Genomic DNA, 18,611 nt, shown 5'->3' with positions numbered 1-18,611 from the left:
GGCTCCAACTTGAAGGGGCGCTCTTTATAAGCTCCGTGCTGCTATCAGTCGAACCGTGCCGTATTCTTGGACCCCACGTTATGCATGCTACACCTAAGTCGCGCAGGCTTGCTCGTACAACTTGTTAAAGCGGGGCTTTAAGGCTATTTCGAGTGATGTTGTACCTAATATAGCAGCGCTTACGACATCTGCTGAATAGTTTTCGGGAAAAAATGCAGCCACAGAATAAGGAATTAGGTTTTTAAAAGGAGTGGTGGGCATGCCTACGACATGTTTACTTGGTAGGTGTCATCGCCGTTCATTGACTAGTCATTGGGGTTTTTGACACCAAAAGAAGACCAAGTAGCCGAATTGATGCGTGATGGCAGCTTGATCTATGCTATTCAGGTGGGAAGAATATATCAGAACCCAGCCCTCCAACACACTTGGGTTAAGAGTTATACACGCTCACCTTGGGCCACGCAAGCCGGGTTGTACGGCTCTGCTAATGCTGGGCATCATGTCTACGTTGGCTGGTGTTTCATTAATGATGTGCTAATATATTACTTTCTGCTAATGAGCATGTGTCAGATAATAGGGGCATAAGTAATAGAGTGATAATTAAGCGAGTAGCAACGTCCATGTACGTGAATCAGGATCTGCAGGGGAGCCGATAAAAAGGAGTCATTAACGGTGCCACATCTTATCCTTGAAAGCAGTGCTAAAGTTACCTCCGGTTCTTTTTTTTACTTTTCAGTTGAACATTTGAGTTTATCCTTGCTCTCCGTACTCCATAAATAATCTACAAGGATCAGTTGTGCTCTTGAAATAAGAGGAGGCAGTTCTAAAAAGACTCCTTTCTTAGGGCACCAGCAAGTGCAAAGCCCAGTTTCAAGCACCTCCATACCTACACAACTGAATAGGCACGAAGGTGTTATTTCAGGAACGCAAGTTAGTAGAAATCACACATTCGCACCCCCCCCCCCCCAAAAAAAAAAAAACATCTTGTCTATAATGTTTGTGCTGTTGCTTTGATTGGCTAAGGTATTTCCACACGCCCTTGCGCAGTTAATTCAAACTCAGTCCGCTACAGCGCATTGAACGCGTCTCCTGACGGGTCTTTCTCGTTCTAGGGTTTAGTGTGGTTGCAACCACACGCCCTTGCGCGGTTAATTCAATCTCAGTCCGCTACAGCGCCTTGAACACGTCTCCTGACGGGTCTTTCTAATTCTAGGGTTTCGTGTGGTTGAAACCACACGCCCTTGCGTGGTTAATTCAATCTCAGTCCGCTACAGCGCCTTGAACGCGTCTCCTGACTGGTCTTTCTAGTTCGCCAGCCGAGAGAGAGTGATGTAGCCTATGGCGGACCGCTGACGGACCATGATACTTGTAGTCAATTCACGAATTTCTAGGCGCGGCATATGTCGTCATCATTACTTTCGAGGTACGACATACTACACCATTGATGACGTCATTCATTTCAAGGTACAAAATACTACATCCCCGATGACGTCATCAGACTAAAGAGTTACGTATTGACGGACATGATCGTGGCCGCTGGCATGAGCCATTAAGGGTTTTCGCTTTAAAAACAACCGCATCGAATACAAATCGGAGAGGCTCTAACCTTGGTACTCTGCTGCAGTAGTCTAGCAACTTAACGCCTGTGCCATTGCTGCAAATTCCTTGGCTGGTTATTGAAAGGTTTAAACAAGGTTACACTCGCCATTTCACGCCGCGGGTCACAGATTGCAGCCCAATTAGGGTTAAACGGGACCTTAACGATTAAGTGCACCGTTAGACCGGAGCTAATTGCTGAGGCCACGGTTTATTTCCCCCATTTCACGTGACGGCTACCAGATGGCGCCAAGTGTACAACTGAGACCAGCGCCCCAAGAAATAGGGTATCGACTACAAGTTTCTGCTTGTTAAAAAGACATTGGTCAGCCGAGAGTGTTTGCACCTGGTTTCCCATTTTCTTTAGCTTGTCGAGGGTAGTTATTGCCAGTTTACGCTGGAGGATGAAAGGACTGAGTACTAATTTTTTCTCTCTCCGGTATGGGTTCTGATCCATGCCGAAATTATATCTTGTTTTTGCCTTCTTGAAGGGGCTATAAAGAATGAATTCATTTTTTTTCAATGAGCAATGAAGGCCGCATCTTCTCGCGTACTTGTTCACCGCGGTCGTTGCCTGCCACAGACTGGCCTCCATTTCTCCTAGAGAACCCCGCGTGGGCGATTTGGAGATGCCACCCATGTACAGCGCGTGCTGCTTACCCGGGACTTTCTAATGGTAGACTGTCAGGCGCTTCATAACCAGGCGGAAACGCAGCGGGTATAGCACCGTTCCCTGTGGGACACCTCGGGTGCCTAATAGAAAGGGACCGTGTTCTCGTTCTGAAACCTCATGTAGGCCTACCTGTCCGCGAGGAAGCGTTTTATGTACCCGAAGGCATTCACGCCGCAACCTTTCTCCGAGAGGCGCATCAGGATCACGTGGTTCCTTACTTCATCGAAATTTCCGTTCAGATCTAGAGCCAGCACTGCCTTAAGCATTTTGAACGAAGCTGCTTCTTTCCGACCCGCTTCGTCTTCGAATTTGTTCGATGTCAAATTTTTCACTCCCTTAAGCGTTTCTACAGCCGCTAGGGAATGCCTATAGGTACAAATACGGAGTGTTTTAACAAAGAAACAGGGTGTTTCCTAAAAGACATGCGCAAGGTCTAATCTAACAGAACACGTAATGAAACGAGACTGTTCAGTGCAAGAGAATCCGCCAAGACGAAGCAGATTTGTCATACGGGATTAATAAGGAAATAAAAACCAGAAAATAAAGCACAGAACGATTCTCATGAGCTAATCAACTGTTAAGATAAGTACTATATGGATGCGGCGATGCGTGCTTCTTTCCAAGGTTATTTAGTCCACGTGCTCAGTATTCAACAGAAATTCTCCACAGCGAAACGTTGCACTCTGGTATAACTCCACCGCTGCCAACTACAGGAAAGTGATCACGCTTCGCGCGCAATTAAGGGGATGCGTCAAAACGAGAACAGCTTCTGTAGGCACCATTAACATCTTTAAGGAACGTTCTTCGGTTCTGAAATGATAACACTAAATGAACTAGTTTGTGCTACCTAGTCATTATTGCTGTTATCTGTTACATAAGTATATTAAATAAGCGTCGCCTCTTCTCTGGGCTTATGGGCAAGCAGTGCGGAGACGAGTGATGCTGCTGTGCTTTAAGCTGAACGTTGTTTCAGCGCTTACCTGCCGTCTACGCAGTGTACCTTCTTTTTCCGGGCGTCGTAGTAAATGGCAAAGCAGTCCCCTCCCACTCCTGTGGTGTAGGGCTCCAGAACATGCATACAGACCGACATGGCGAGCGCTGCGTCTGCCACGTTTCCCCCACGACGTAGAATATCTAAGGAAAAAAAGGGTAGGCCTTACAACAGAGTGGGCTTTCACATAGCATGTAAATGTTTAGCATACATGTATGCCGAACGTTATTTTTTATTTTGAAGTGATTCAGACATATGAAAAGCTGTTATCAGGTTCATGAGACTACAGGCGAGTTCGTTATCGCGGATGCTGCGTACACAGCAGACTCCTAGGCCGTAATCAGCGAGTTTGAATGTTGTAATAGGTAGCCCCTTAGAAGCTAAAGCATTCACAGTCTTCCCAAAGGGAATAAGTCAAAGGGATGTTTGAATTCAAGGGTCATATAGATCTTTGCGTAGGCCGACTTGTAAGGGAGGGTTGGAAATGCGGGTTCGATGATGAGAGCGTCGACGCCCTCAGAAACATACTTAGGGCAGGTTATCTGCCGAGATAAAGGCACCGAGCTCATCACGATGACTGACAAACACGTCGAAAACACGGCCATTAAAGCATTAAAGCTCACAGTTACCAAGAGCACGCATGCTATCAAGATGTGGGTCCAGTGAAAGTACTACGGGCCTATTTTAAGCAGTAAATGGTTACGGTCCAGGGAGCCCCGGTCAGATGCAGTACCCTCTCAGAAGCAGAAATATATTTTCTTGTAGCGTCAACCCACGCTGTCACACAACACATAACTTGCGACTCGCAAGCAGCATTTCAAAATTAAGTGCATGAAACGATTGTATCACTAGTACTGATATGTTCGAAATTGTCAAGAAAAATGTCGAGCAAGAATAAAGCGCTGGTTCGGTACAAAGTCATAAATTGGTGGTGAGATCTGAGTATGCGCAGACTGTCGTTTAAGCTTTTGCATTCCGAGTTTTTAATTTACCTTCCGAGGAGATAAAATACTAAGACATACTCATTACATAGGAAGTCGCACAGGCAGATTGTGGACTGGAACGCGTGAGGTATCCGCCTCCGACTAAGAGCTTTAAAACCGTAATATTCCTTCCCAACGGACCATGTATGTGTCCATGGCACTACTTTTCATATACCCAGCATCTCAGTGCAAATAATGTCAGTCCTGCAGTCCTCTACCAGAAATTTAAACGTAGGCGGTGGGTATATGGTGGGCTGATCTACATAGCGCAAACCTTGCAGATCATGAGAACCACGTCGAGAAAGTGCAGGCAGCAGAGACAGCCTAAGCAGTCACGTGCTGGAGAATCCACGAACATCAAACCTCCTCCAAAGTGTCTATAAGCGTTTTAAACAATGGAACAAATAAAGCAGCTTAATTGAATATCGGGCTTTAAAAAGGGGTCTCAGAACACCAGATTTCGGCAGATAACGAGACAAACTACTGAAGCAAGGCTATTCATATATTTGCATGTGGTGTCCAGTATGATGCCACGGAAAACCTACGTTATTTGGATTACAGAGTTTCAGGTACAGATCGTGTTTGTTTTCCTTTCTGAAACACGTTTTTAAGGTGCCAAAATCGGTTACTGTATTTTCTAATACTATATTCTTCCTTGTAGGAGTGTAGTGGTTATGCATCTACCTTCTACTTATCGACTCTCTCATGGGACTAACCAACAGTGACTTTAGCGTTATGTTGTCGTACCCGTGGGCCGGTGGGTGAGGACAAACCGCAAAAAAAAAACTTCGAACACCGTTCTCAGTCAATTGAAAATACCTGCGTTATTTAGAATGCGTTAGTCTTCAGTATACCGATCTGTCATTTATGCCACGGAAGAAAAAATTGATATTAAAGAGCAGTAACTCACCGAGACCTGCTTGGCAGGCGAGCACTTCGTCGCTGACCACCGCCGCTCGAGCAGCAATCAGGGGAAAGCGAGTTGAGAATCGCCTAATTGTGAGGCTGTGGTGAAACAACGCCATCGCGTCCACACTCTAGCCAATGCTTTTCCAACAAGAGAAGTGAGTACACAAATGCGAACGTTGTGTGCGCTTTCTGAACAGTGCCAAAGTGAGGGTGGTGCCGAAAATCTGTTTGCGCTCTATATGCGCAGCTGCGGTAAAGCTACGGTCTCTGTAGATCCTCTGCCATCTGGCGAGAATGAAAGTAAAACATGTTTAGACGGTGAATGAACGACAACATCCGGAACGTCTGTTAAACTACGCAGGGTCGTGCACCACAGTGATGTACGAATGTTCATTTGTTATCGTCTTATGTTTCGTATATGACGCAAAAAGAACGTGCAGGAATAAATACTGAGCTGTGTGCGCGAAATAACCATGCGGCCTTTCTGAAACACAGTTGCGTAATTTCTCAATTAATTAGAACCCAATGAGAACGATTACTGCTCACGGCGACAGACACGGATAGTTTTTATCAATATTTAAAGCCTACGACTACATATATAGCGAAAGGTGAGAACCATTCGAAAAGACCATGAGCATGCAAATTCGCTGACTCCAAGCTGTTGCGAGGAATGGGACGACTGCGATACATAGGTGCGGTGTGAAGCAATGAGAACAATCATTACGCACGGCGACAGACACGTATGATTTTCACCAATCTTGAAAGCTTACGACGACATAGCGAAAGTTGAAACCCGTTTCGAAAAGCCCATGAGCATGCAAATTCGCTGGCACCGGGCTGTTGCAAGGAATGGGACGACTGGGATACATAGGTGCGGTGTACTGAGGTTTGTTTTTCATTCCAAATTGTGATATTTCTTTTTACAGGAGCCCCCAAACTGGGTTTACAGCGACACGTACGTAAAGCATAAGTAAGTGTAGAGTATGTAGGTAAGGGCAGAGTTAAAGAGAAAAGAGGTTTGTAATATTAGGGTGCTTGCCACGGGAGCCACCACGAGGAAGATTATCATGGCTGTAGAGAAGGCTCTAAAGAGAGCGGACTAACGCGCAACCTTAGTCTCTTGAGAAACCCTCCTAAGGATGGTTGCCCTCCAAGAAGACGTTCTCTTGATTTTCACGTGCTCAACTTCTCTATTCGGGCTTTCTGTCGAAACTTCCCGTATCCCGTATTTGTTAGCCTTATTCAGTTAAACTATGTTCAGTGCACTCGTGTCACTGGTCAGATGCCGCAGCTTGTTGGTGCATCGCAATACACACAAAACAACTCGGAGAAGTCGTGTGAAGTTGATGCGTCGATCTATGTCCAGCATCATGAAACCTTCAAACGGTACTCGTCTTTTGAAGGACTTGTACGGTGCATCTTTCTTCCAGTATTTTTGGAATATAACTTGAAAGAGATCTGTGGCCATGAAGTTTTCGTAGCCTTCACCCAGTGTGTTCGTCCCCACCATGTGGAACTCTCAGCAATCTACTTTGCTGTAACTCTTCTCGCCATGAGAACAGCGGGATTTTCTGATCCCGGGTGATGCATCTAGGCTGAGATGTCCTTAAGACGCTTAATTTGTATTATTCGATTACTTTCAGCTTGTTTCCATCGCGTGGATAAACCCGCAGTAAAATGCAGGCCAGAAATATCTCGCCTGTGGTGTTCTTTCAGGCTCTTCAGAATGTGCCGAATAAGCCTGGCTCCGAAGAGACAGCCTTGAAGACTCGCTTGTTTCATTGGAGCGAGGTTCGAATTAGAGGGCTCGAAGTTAAAATCTCATTCCGCATCTGGGAAGCAGATTCAGGCCACCAAAACGTATCCGTCGGTGTGCTGTCACAAAACATGCGTAGGACTGTTTTGGCGGCAGGCGCGACAGTGCCGTATTCGTAGCAGCGTTGGACTTGAAGTATTTTCACTTAGTTTAGTTCCTCACATCATTGCACCCAATCGGTCTGCAGATACTCTGGTATCATTCCATTCCAGATGTTCCTGCCACAGCTCCTAGAAAAAGCCTTTGCCATCACGTTGAATGGAGCTACCCCTTCAAGTGGGTTGTAAGCCTCACTGCAGTATAGGGCACTGACCTTAGTACGATGGTTCCAGGCTCGAGTGAATCACTGGATAGTGGAATGATGTGATCTTATTTGTGCTTAGGTTCCATGTTTATCCCAACACTTACAGAACTCCTGGAACGTATTCGAGCTCTATTCTTGGTCCATGATGTATTATGGCTTCCTCGCAATAATCCATCCTGCACCTCGCGTTCAGTACCTGGTTGTCGGGCATACAATTGTGCAATGTCATACAGGCCGTGCTGAATATTAAGGCGAAAGCTTTTCCTGGATCATGCGAGCCGTGTACAGAAGGTGTGACCGTAAAACGTCCTTAGCACTGGCATTTTTTAAAGAAGGAAATCTTTCCTATACAGCGAGAATCGAACCAGAATCCCTTCGATCTACAGCTGAGCGACAACAGACTACTCCATGCAGGGCTCTTGTATTATGGAACTCAATGGCTCCATAACACAAAAATGCAGAAGCGACTACGCTACATTTGATCAAACAAATCTCTTTTAGAGGTGGAAGGAGCCGAACAAATATAGCTAGACGTCTTGTACGTTTAGTATTACAACCTAGGATAGTGTACCAAGCTCAGTTCCATAGACTAACTAAACGACAGTAGGAGGAGCTAGAAACAATAAATAGAAATCTAATGCGCACCAGCACGAGTTTGCCAAAATTTACACTCAACTCTATACTTCAGTAATATGCACAGTTGAACACTCTGAAGGAAATTACTCAACAGAGAGAAAAAACAAGAAATGTAAAGAGAAGGTATGTTGAGCTTGTTGCAGCTGTATAAAATGAGATGACAGCATAGTCAACAAAAATAATAAACTCTCTCCCTGGGCCTGCAGAGCAATGACGACTAACAAGACTACTAAGCTCCATCGTAAATGACAGCCGACAACACGTCCAGTGGTAGACATAAGCCCCGGAATATGTATAGCTTATACAGCCGCATCAGTGATTCAGTGGTGATTCAGTGATTCAAGAACGGCAACTATCAGCCCCACACATGCAGAGTTATTAATACATAGATAAGACATAACGGACCACCCGGACTCACTTGTAATGGAGTTGCATACTATACACGATGCGATGGAGGCTATAAATGTCATACCATCTATACCTGAAGCTCAATTTACACCGACTCTCTTGCGGCTATTAAAGAGTTCAAGAGAGTTACAAAAGCACTTAGCGTTATCAAGTAGATGCATGCTCTAAATAATAAAAATAACAAAACGTGTTCAGATACATTGGATGCATGAAGACGTTAATAACACTATTCATAAAAAAAAACAGAGACGCTTAAACACCAAGCCTCTAACACGCGTTCTCACCCACAAGTCTACCATTTCATCATCACTCCGCTTTCCCAATCTGGGGATCTGCGGTAGGGAAAAGTGCCACCTTATTATCCCTAAACTAACGAGAATGGAGGAGTTGTTCCTTACAAGGATTAGGGCTGGGACTGTCTTTATACTATGGGTGACGTGTCGATGGGGTTGCAAAGAAGATGCAGTGCAGATCACAACTCCTAAGTTTCCAATGCCCGAAGCCGAGGTGGATCTAAGCCAACTTTTATGGACATGCCCAGGAATGCAGCCGTCAAGAATAAGACGACTACGAGAAGTTGGACTCTCGGTCGCAAAAAATGAATACCTACACTTGTGGCTAATAAACAAGTTTAGGAGCCCGAGGTTATTCTGGTGTCTTGAAGAAATGAGACTGCACGACTTACTTTAAATTAAACGACAGCCTCATTCTATGCCACAAGGCAAGTCTTCGAATTACAACAAAACATAATAATTAAATCCAGGAGAAAACATTTGCCGTCTGCCGTAGAAACGAAAAAAAAAATCGTATCTATCGACAGAACAATTATCTGTAGCGAATGTTGTTCGGAGGTGATATCCCTGCAAGCACATTCCCGAAAAACACCCTATAACAACTTTTTCAACGTCGTTCTTTCCGAGCCCAGCAGCCCACTTGAACGACCTCCCCCCCCCCCCCCCCCCCCCCCCATCGCCGCCCTCATGTGTCCCCTGATCGTCCATTTAAGGGATTCCGCGCGTCAGGCATAAAAAGAAAGATTAGTGTATATTTGGCTTGCTTCTAATACAAAACTCCTAAGGTGGCCTTTAAAGTAATTATGAAATGAATGAAATGGGAGGAATAAGCCAGAAGCCTATGTTGTCTTCAAAATCCTACTGACAAGCCACTACCAAGAGAGAAAGAGGAGAAGGCACAGATGCGCCCTGTCTGTGGCTCACGGTGGGCATGTTCCACTTATAAAGGTAGAAGAAGAGAAGAAGAAGCTCGTGCAGTGCCCGAACCTTTCTTGTACTGACAAGCACTACACGCTTCACGTCCTCGGTTGCGTGACTGGACCCTTGCAGATTACGACCTCACACTGAAACAGAGCCTCACAGGTAAGAGCTAGAGAGTAGCTGGTAGATCGAATGCTTCTGGACCATTGCGCTGACTACAGGCTGTTGTTCGAAGTGAAGCAGGCGCGTGAAGTTGGTACCTTTAGGCATAACGGCAGTTGTTTGTGAGTAGATCATGTTCTTTTTTGGGATTAAAGACTGAAGGGAGCTTAATATATCACAGCTCATGACTAGGTATCAAAGCGGGAGCCTAACTAACCCCATTACGCGAAAATACGGTCGCCAGCATATGTACTCGATGCTCTCCCCAAAACAACTTCAGAAGTCCACAGAAACAAATAGGACAGATGCTCGCGGGCAAATCTCGCGTTGGCGAGATTTGTCCGCGGGATGCGTCAGCGAGATTCAGCGAGTGGCAGATACTGCGCCTTTCCTTTATTGCAAACCAATTATAGAATGCTAATAAACGTTGATGCGCTCTACAGAACGCTGGTTCTGTTTGATAAGGTGAGCGCGATGTACCGTGTGCAGCAGCAAAGATCAGAGTTTCGCATTTCTCCACTGCAGGTTCTGCAGTGCTCTCGAAACGTTTTCGGTGGCGTGAATGCTTACATATATAGACTCCAGTCCTTACTGGAGGGGCTACTTGACGCCGACGATAAACGTGGCGGCAAAAACTTCAATATTCTAGGCGCCTTTGTGAAATGGCTAATTTTCGAACCTGTTCACGTTCTTGACTTGTACTCTGAATGGCGTAAGCGCATTGCGATTTCAGGCACAGCCTTTGTCAAAAGTTTAGAGCCCAGGGGGTCTGCTTTTAAGTTGTGCAGCGGCACTGATTTAGTTTTAATGAAGGTCTTTCTCACTGGAGACGGTAGGACAAAAAATTTTCTTACCTTCAAGAGATCCGGAACACTGGACATACATTACAAGCCGCACGAAGCGGCTCGGAAGCGGGCTTTACACTTTTGACAAAGACTGTACACAAAGGTAATGGCAACCCACTCCAGTATTTCCTGCCAAGAAAACCCTATGGCCAGTCACAATGCCAGAAGATCAAATCAGTCGATATTGTCGACCATAAGCCCTGACTGCTCATTGGAGGGTCAAATTCTAAAGTTAAAGCTCAGCTACTTTGGTCATCTGATGAGAAGAGAGGAGTCGCTGGAGAAAGATTTGATGTTGGGAAAGGTTGAGGGTCGCCGGAGAAGGGGTAGGCAGCGAACGCGTTGGTTAGATGGCATCCTCGAGGCACTGCAGATGAAGTTATGTGATGTTAGGAAGATAGTGAGAGACCGGAAAGCGTGGCGTGACATGGTCCATAGGGTCACGAAGAGTCGGACACGACTGAACGACTAAACTGAAACTGAAACTGTACACACTTAGTTTGACCGCTTATGTACGTTCTCTACTTGCAGTGACATTAAAAGTTGATAATCAAGAGAGGCGCTTTGACTGTGCCATGCCGAAGGCTCTGGTCAAATTATCAAAACGTTATTTACTGCAGTGGTGGAGGCAAAATTTTTGTTTCTTTTACTATTTACACGTTATAACTGTTTTACTCCTCATTAAATGCAGTGCTGTGAAAATCTACTAAAATTCTTCAACCTGTGTAGTCCGTTTTGTCTAATCATTCCCAATATGTATCCGGAACTAGCCATTACTCCTCTACTATCCCTGTAGCATCATAATGTTAAGTTTTAGGCCCACACTTATTCTCGAGTTATATTAATAATCTATCCACTCAAGCAATCTCTCATATCAAACTTATATGCTGATGATTGAGTACTTCATTGCCTTATTTGCGGCACAATTGACATAGCCGCACTACAAGGTAACCTCTACTCGATTACTTTTTTAATATACAAGTTGGAGTATGACCCTTAGTTACTAACTTTATGTACGTGCCAGTTTTCCGCCGTTTGATGGACGATATAGTTCTTCTATAGCTACTATAACATCACACAGATATCTTAGCTTTTACTTCATAAATGATATTTCATGGAAAATACGTGTTTACTTTGTGTGTATAAAGCTAACCGCGGCTCGGATTTCTTTGGCGTCAATTCTCCTCACCACCGTGTTGTAAACCTCTATTCTTATACAGCTGAATAAGGCCAAAATTGCATAATGCATGCTCCGCCCCGTAATTATATCACAACCCTTCCATCTATTTAGTACCGCGTAACTCGTTTCACCATATCTAACTTTTCAAGAACTGCGTATATCAACACTGAAAATAACTCTTTGTCTGATCTTGTTCTCCTACGCATTTACTTTCAATTTTGTTTGTATCATAAAACTGGCAATAACACAATTCCTAAATATTAGTTGATTATTCAGCCTTTCTACGTGCTATTCCGCATCAAATTTGAGTTGAAAGTAGGTGTTCAATCTTGTAGCATCGATATTTGTCTTAATTCGTTCAATCCTCGCTCATGCAATGAACGGAACCACCTTCCTGCTTCCAGCTCCACCATAGCCAATGTTGACGCCGTCAGGCATTGCACCTATACCTTTGTATGCCGCTCCTCCCATTGATGCCTTCGAGCCTTGAGAGCATAGAAATATTAAAACATTTTGGAGAGCATTCCTTCATCCGCTTTTGAAGGCTCGTCTTAATTAATCGTGTTTTGGTGTCGTTTAAAAAACGGCCCTTCTTATATCGATGATGTTTCTATGGTCCTGGCATGAACGAAGATAAAGCTGCGTTCAGAGTGCATATACATGCTCATTTTCACAGCCCTCTGCCTCCCCCCCACAATGAGACCTATTAGTACAACCTTCCCGGTTTTTGTATTAATCTAGACAGTTTACTGGCTGTGGCAGACAGTGCAGACCATTCATGAAGAAAAAACACATGCGTATAGAATTTAAAACAAGAGAGCTGGTAAACATCGTTCAAGTATGGATGTAGCCACTTCGTTAGATGCAAGAGGACCAAGGGCAGCCTACGCCTCCAAAGGCGCCTTGGACTCAGCATGCAGCCTTCCTTTTGCAGATAAATTCACGGGCAATTGCCCAAACGCGAAGGCAGTTCATTGCCGTGATGAGGCTTTAACGTGGAAGCGTTCACGTGTTTCTAACCTTCGATTAAACGCTCTCTCACATCCAAAGAAATTGTAAGACATGGTCTATTGCGCGGCGTATAAAGACTCCAATCATCTTCTTTCAGGAGGGCGGGGAGATGGATGTCAAGCGTCAAGGTGGCGGTGGTAACTATTACCGCTTTCTTGCGTGTCTGGGTGTCGCCTGCCCGCTTCTGCTCAGCCCAACACTATTCTTGGGAAATAAGGTGAGATAAGACGATCTCTGCCTCAAGTCTGCTTGCCTGCTCAGAGATCCGACAGTCTGGTCTCCGTTTCTCACAAGATTTTGGCGCTCTTGAGCAGGTTCCCAAGAACAAGCTCGTTTTTTTTCCTATCATACGTGGTTTGCGAAAAGCGGACTGCGTTCGGGTAGCTAGCAGCCGACTAATCTGTAGTAAGGAAATAGCGGTCACACTTGACCGTCTTTGTATATAGCTAGCAATAATAATGGCGTTTCAGTTTCTAGCTTTCAATTTCTAGCTTAAGGTGCGTAAACATAGTCTCCATATAGGCTTATGCAGCGTGCACTTGTTCTGTTTCGCTTCCAATTGAGTATTTTATTCCAGCTCTTCTGTATATTTTTGTTTCTGAGAGTTTGTGTGTTCGTACTTCGATCACTCGAAAAACAAAAATGCTCGGTTCGCATTATGCCAATATGTTCGTGTTCATATATATATACCAGCTGCTAAGTCTGTAGGACTCCGCATTTATTGCGAGGCCTTTCTCTAGTGCGGCCGCAAAAATAAGCTGCCATTAAGCGCCCTCAACAAAGCGCGTACATGCCTGTAGAGATTAAAATGCGATGAAACCAAGTAGTCCTCTTTATTTTCGGGGCAGTGGAAGGGGTAATATATTATTTGAATTACTAAAAAAAGCATTTTATAACCACCATTTTCAAGAACACACATTCGTATATAACTCCTAAATCAGGTTCCGAGGTTCGGTCATAATGCACGCATGTGTACTAGGCGGGGAAAATACGTATAAGGCTCTATTTAAGCGCCTTTGGCATGAGTAGCCAATCTTTTCGGTGTAACTATAACATGCAGATGACATATACAGCTAAATGTGTATCAACAATAAACACGCATCCCGTGGAGAAAACATTCGATCTACATAAATTTATTTATTTCAGATACTGTCAATCCCCAGTGGGATTTTTACAGGAAGGGCATATAATTGAATAATGACTACAATAATGGCGATACAAAGGATACAAATACATGAATACAGAAAAACAAACAGGTAGCGGGTGATAAACAATGTCATACACAGCATATCTAGGTAATAACGCAGTTAGACAAGGTAAATAATGTAGTAATACGATAGCTTTCATTTAGAGTATTGTACTTGGTTTGTTATATTTGGTTCGAAATGGTTTACGTGTTGTGTAGTAGTTCTTCTAGAAGGGTTACAAATTTTGGCAATGATGTGCTGTTGGTGATGTGGGGATCCAAACCGTTCCATTCGGTAGTTGCACGTGGACAAAAAGAATATCTAAAACACTCGGTACGGAAAGAATATTCTTTGAGAGTTTGTGGGTGTTTATGGCGGGAAGGTCTGCATTTATCTAAGGATATATACAACGAGCTATCTATGTTTAGCGCATTGTGTAATAACTGGTGAAGTAATTTTAGTCGTGCAAGTTTGGCGCGGTTTTGTAAAGTAAGAATAGAGGCTTTTTTAAGCAATTGGGATGGCGAATCAGTGATCCTATATTTGTTAAATATAAATCTAACTGCCTTCGCTGTACTCCTTCGATTTTGTTAATAAGCTGCTGTGTATAGGGGAACCAAATTGTGTTACCGTATTCGAGAACTGGTCGTATAAATGTATTATATGCTAATAGTTTAGTTTCTGGTGGTGCTTCATGAAGTCGTCTTCTCAACAAGAATAACCGTTTCAAAGCAGAAGATACAATGCTGTTAATATGTGCTTCCCATCTTAGGTCATGTGAGAGGATTAAACCTAGGTACTTATGTTGATTAACTCTTGTCAGTGGTATGTTATTTATGCTGTACGTGAAGTCGGACATTTGTTTTTTGCGTGTTATAGTTAGGAAGGCGGTTTTTTGAATGTTTAGTTCCATTTGTCAATCCTTGCACCATGTTATCACGTCTTGAAGGGCGTTGTTTAAGTCATCGTGGTCCTTCGAAGAGTTAATTTCATTATAAATAATGCAGTCATCGGCAAAAAGTTTGATTTTAACTCTTATGTTAGTGGGTAGATCATTGATAAAGATGAGGAATAAAATCGGTGCAAGGACGCATCCTTGGGGTACTCCCGATGTAACCGATGCAGTGGATGAAATTTCATGGTTAACTGTAACATACTGAGATCGGTTAGTTAAATAGTCCTCTATCCAGTTGACAATGGAGCCGTTGCCTAAAGTTGTTCTAAGTTTGCTAATTAGTTTTTTATGAGTTACTTTATCGAAAGCTTTAGAGAAGTCTAATGCAATTAAGTCAATTTGTTTTTGATTATCAATGCTTTGGGACAAATCATGTGTTAATTCTAGTAATTGAGTGATGGTGGAAAGTCCTCTCCGGAACCCATGTTGGACGGGTGACAGTGTGCTCTCTTGGTCAAGGTAACTAGTGATATGCTTTAGTATAATGTGTTCTAATAATTTTCCTACCGTGCATGTTAACGAGATTGGTCTGTAATTTGAAGCATCATCTTTGCTGCCTGTTTTGTGTACAGGAATTATTTTCGCAATTTTCCATTCTTCAGGAAGAGAACAAGTAGATAAGGATTTAAGAAACATTAAATGCAAGTATTTGGCGTTTACTTCGGCATATCTGTGAAGAAAAGTGTTAGGAATATTATCAGGGCCGTTTCCTTTTTTAGTATCAATTGATAGTAGCAGGTTCAGTACTCCAGCCTCAGTTATCGTTGGCATATCTAATGGTCTCTGGCAGATATGATCAACCACCGGAATCTGGCCATTATCAGCTGTGAACACGGAGTTAAAATATGCGTTTAAAGAGTTGGCGAACTTTTCGTTTTGATCTCGCGAACTGAAAGTGTTTTTTTGCTTTTGGGGGTTAAGGTACGTCCAGAATTTTCCAGGTGAATGTTTCATAAAGTTAGGAAGGGTATCTGAAAAATAAATTCTTTTAGCTGTCTTAATCTTTGCTTTCATTTCACTGATGGCGTTCGTAAGCCTCTGTTTTATTTGAGAGTCATTTTTTAACTTTAAAGATTTTTTCAGCCTTTTTACTTTGCGTTTCGAGTGAATTACATCACGTGTTATCCATGGGTTATGTCTATTTGATCGTTTGGTTTTTTTTTTTGGCACATACTTGTTGACACAGTGTGATACAATGGCCTTGAAGCTTTGCCATAGTGTATCTATATCTATGCCTGGACAATTATAAAGTTCTTCAAATGATTCAAACTCCAATATTAGAAAATTAAGTATGCTTGAATCATCAGCCTTTGTAAAGTCTAAGTAAGTTGTTTTGGAAATGGAGTGAATTGTTGCGCCTTCAGTTGGAGTAGTGCATAACGTCAATTTGTGGTCTGATATGCCATCTAGAACTGCTAACTTAGTGTCGTCAATTGAAAAATGATTGCTGAGGAAGATGAGATCAAGAATGTTAGATGCATTACCTTGAACACGTGTGGGTTCGTTAACAATTTGCAACAAGTCAAAACTAAGCATAATATCAAGAACAATTTCAGAGCCAGGAGAGCGGTAGCACATAGTTTCCCAGTTTATATCTGGAAGATTGAAGTCGCCAAGTAGAATAAGTCTGGCTTTTTGTACATGACGCTGCATATATTCGTACAGTGATACTATTGCACGTTCGTCTGCCGAAGGACTGTGGTATACGCAGCCAACAGTAATGGTACTAGTTTCAAAAATCAATTTACAAAAGAGTGCCTCAATACCCTCGACCTCCGGCAGGACTACGAAAGGAATTTTTTTGTTTATTAATATAGCCACACCTCCTCCTCGTGTTAACCTATCTCTGCGAACAATTGCATAGTTCGGGGGGGGGGGAATTTCATTGTCACATATATCTTCAGTTAGCCACGTTTCCGTAATCGCCAGGAAATCAGGTTCGAGGCCTATCAGAAGCGATTCCAGCGATTCAAGTTTATTAAGAATACTACGCGCGTTTACGTTCGCAAATGTTATTGATTTCGTTTTGGGGGCTGCCGGGGGCGTAGGTTTGGTCCAGTACCTTGCTGGTTTTTTTCGTTTTTATTCTCGCTTGCATGTGTCTTGAAGGGCACTCGACGTTTATTTTCTTCATCCCATTGGAAAAGTTCCCCGTTAATGCGCACTTTATCTAGACTAGAGCTACCTTTGCACCACGATCTTTCATTTCTTTTACACTATTCCACAATTTTTTTCTTATGTCACGTACTCGGACGGAAAAGTCTTCACTGATCGAATAATCTGAATCTTTAAGTTTACGACAGTTTTTTAGCACCAGTGTCTTTTCACGATAATCAAGAAGTTTTAGTATTACAGGCCTGGTTTTTTCAGCTGAAGGCTTGCCCAACCTATGAATGCGTTCTATTGCAACAGGTTCAATTTCAAGGATGTTCTTGGCAATGCTTTCATTAAACATCTGTTCTAAGGTGTCGTTATTTTCTTCAGGATCTTCTGGAATGCCGTATACCAACAGATTACATCTTCTCGAGCGGTTTTCCAGATCATCCAGTTTTAGTTCCAACGCGGAAACAACTTTCTGCAGGCTGGCGACCTGGTTTGTGCATTCCGATAACTTTTTGTCAAGAGCTGCCATATTTTCCAACTTCGCTGCAATAGATGTTAATCGTTCCTCTTTGATGCTTTTTATGTCGCCAGCAATTGCTTCCAGTTGTTTGGAAATCTGAGTGAGCTCAGGACCGGGGTTTGTCTCGATATCCCCCGCTAGCAGCAGTAGTTCAGCAAGGTGTGCTGCTAAATCACAGAGTGAAGGACACAGCAACCTTGGGCACGGCAGCACAATAAGGAACGGGTCATCTGAGCGAAGACATTTACCATAAAGTCTTCTTACCTGCACGAAATAGGCGAAAAGATTATGCATCCGCATGCCGCTGTTGCTGCCGTGCCCAATGATGCCGGGTACAGTCGAGCCTTGCTTTATACTGAATGGGTCGCAGAGCGCCATCTGGGCCGAAGTGGGGATTCCGTCGATGCAGAGTGTCACGGTCGGTTGTCGTTGGAAGCCGAAGTCGTCAATGACCGCCGTCGCCACAGGCCGGAAGGAGCAGGAGTGGTCTATCTCCCGCGTTGTTGCGGCCTGCGTCATGGGGCCATGATAGTCTTGTGCCGTTGGTATCACCAGCGTAGTGGCGAGGATCTGCACGAAATAGGCGAAAAGATTAGGCGAAATAGGCGAAATAGGCGAAATGCACTGGCTTAGCAATTTTGGACAAATTCTTAGAGCTTTTAACCCTAAATGTTTTCAGCATTGCAAAATTTCAAGATTGCATTCGGAATACGTACACAGAACCTGCTCACGAATATTTTATCTTTCGTCTTTGATATTAAAAAGCCATCCCAATGGTTAACGATGGGCTTCATAACATCGTGTTATTTATGGCAAAGAGTTATGGGGCTTAATGTCTTAATTTTCCGAAGAGAATTATGCCATGAGAGACAGCGAAGTATAGGGTCGAGGTAATTTGGTCCCCGTAGAGTTTTTTAACGTGCATAAAATTATCTCGACCCTATTTTGTCCCCGTAGAGCTCTTAACGTGCACCCCACCGGGGTGGCATAGTGATTACGGCGCTCGACTACGACTGTTCCCAAGGATGCGGGATCAAATCCCTTCCTCGGCGGCCGCTTTTCGATGGGGGCAAAAAGCAAGGCGCCCTTGTGCTGTACAATGTCAGTGCACGTTAAAG

General features: G+C 43.7%; 1 protein-coding gene across 1 annotated transcript in view; it reads right to left on the bottom strand.

The window, feature by feature from the left end:
* The window catches only part of LOC146189442 (uncharacterized), a 55,716-nt gene extending 52,357 nt beyond the window's left edge, over positions 1 to 3,359 (bottom strand). Inside the window, exon 1 of the mRNA XM_084603265.1 lies at positions 3,250 to 3,359. Coding sequence (XP_084459391.1) covers positions 3,250 to 3,359 — 110 coding nt within the window. The remainder of the gene's footprint in view (positions 1 to 3,249) is intronic.
* Positions 3,360 to 18,611: the final 15,252 nt, after the last annotated feature.

Source organism: Amblyomma maculatum, chromosome 5 (genome assembly GCF_055883805.1).
Source record: "Amblyomma maculatum isolate TAMU_Amacu chromosome 5, ASM5588380v1, whole genome shotgun sequence".
Classification (NCBI taxonomy): Eukaryota; Metazoa; Arthropoda; class Arachnida; order Ixodida; family Ixodidae; genus Amblyomma; species Amblyomma maculatum.
The sequence above is the reverse complement of the archived record's forward strand: the minus strand, read 5'-3'. Positions and strand labels throughout refer to the sequence as shown.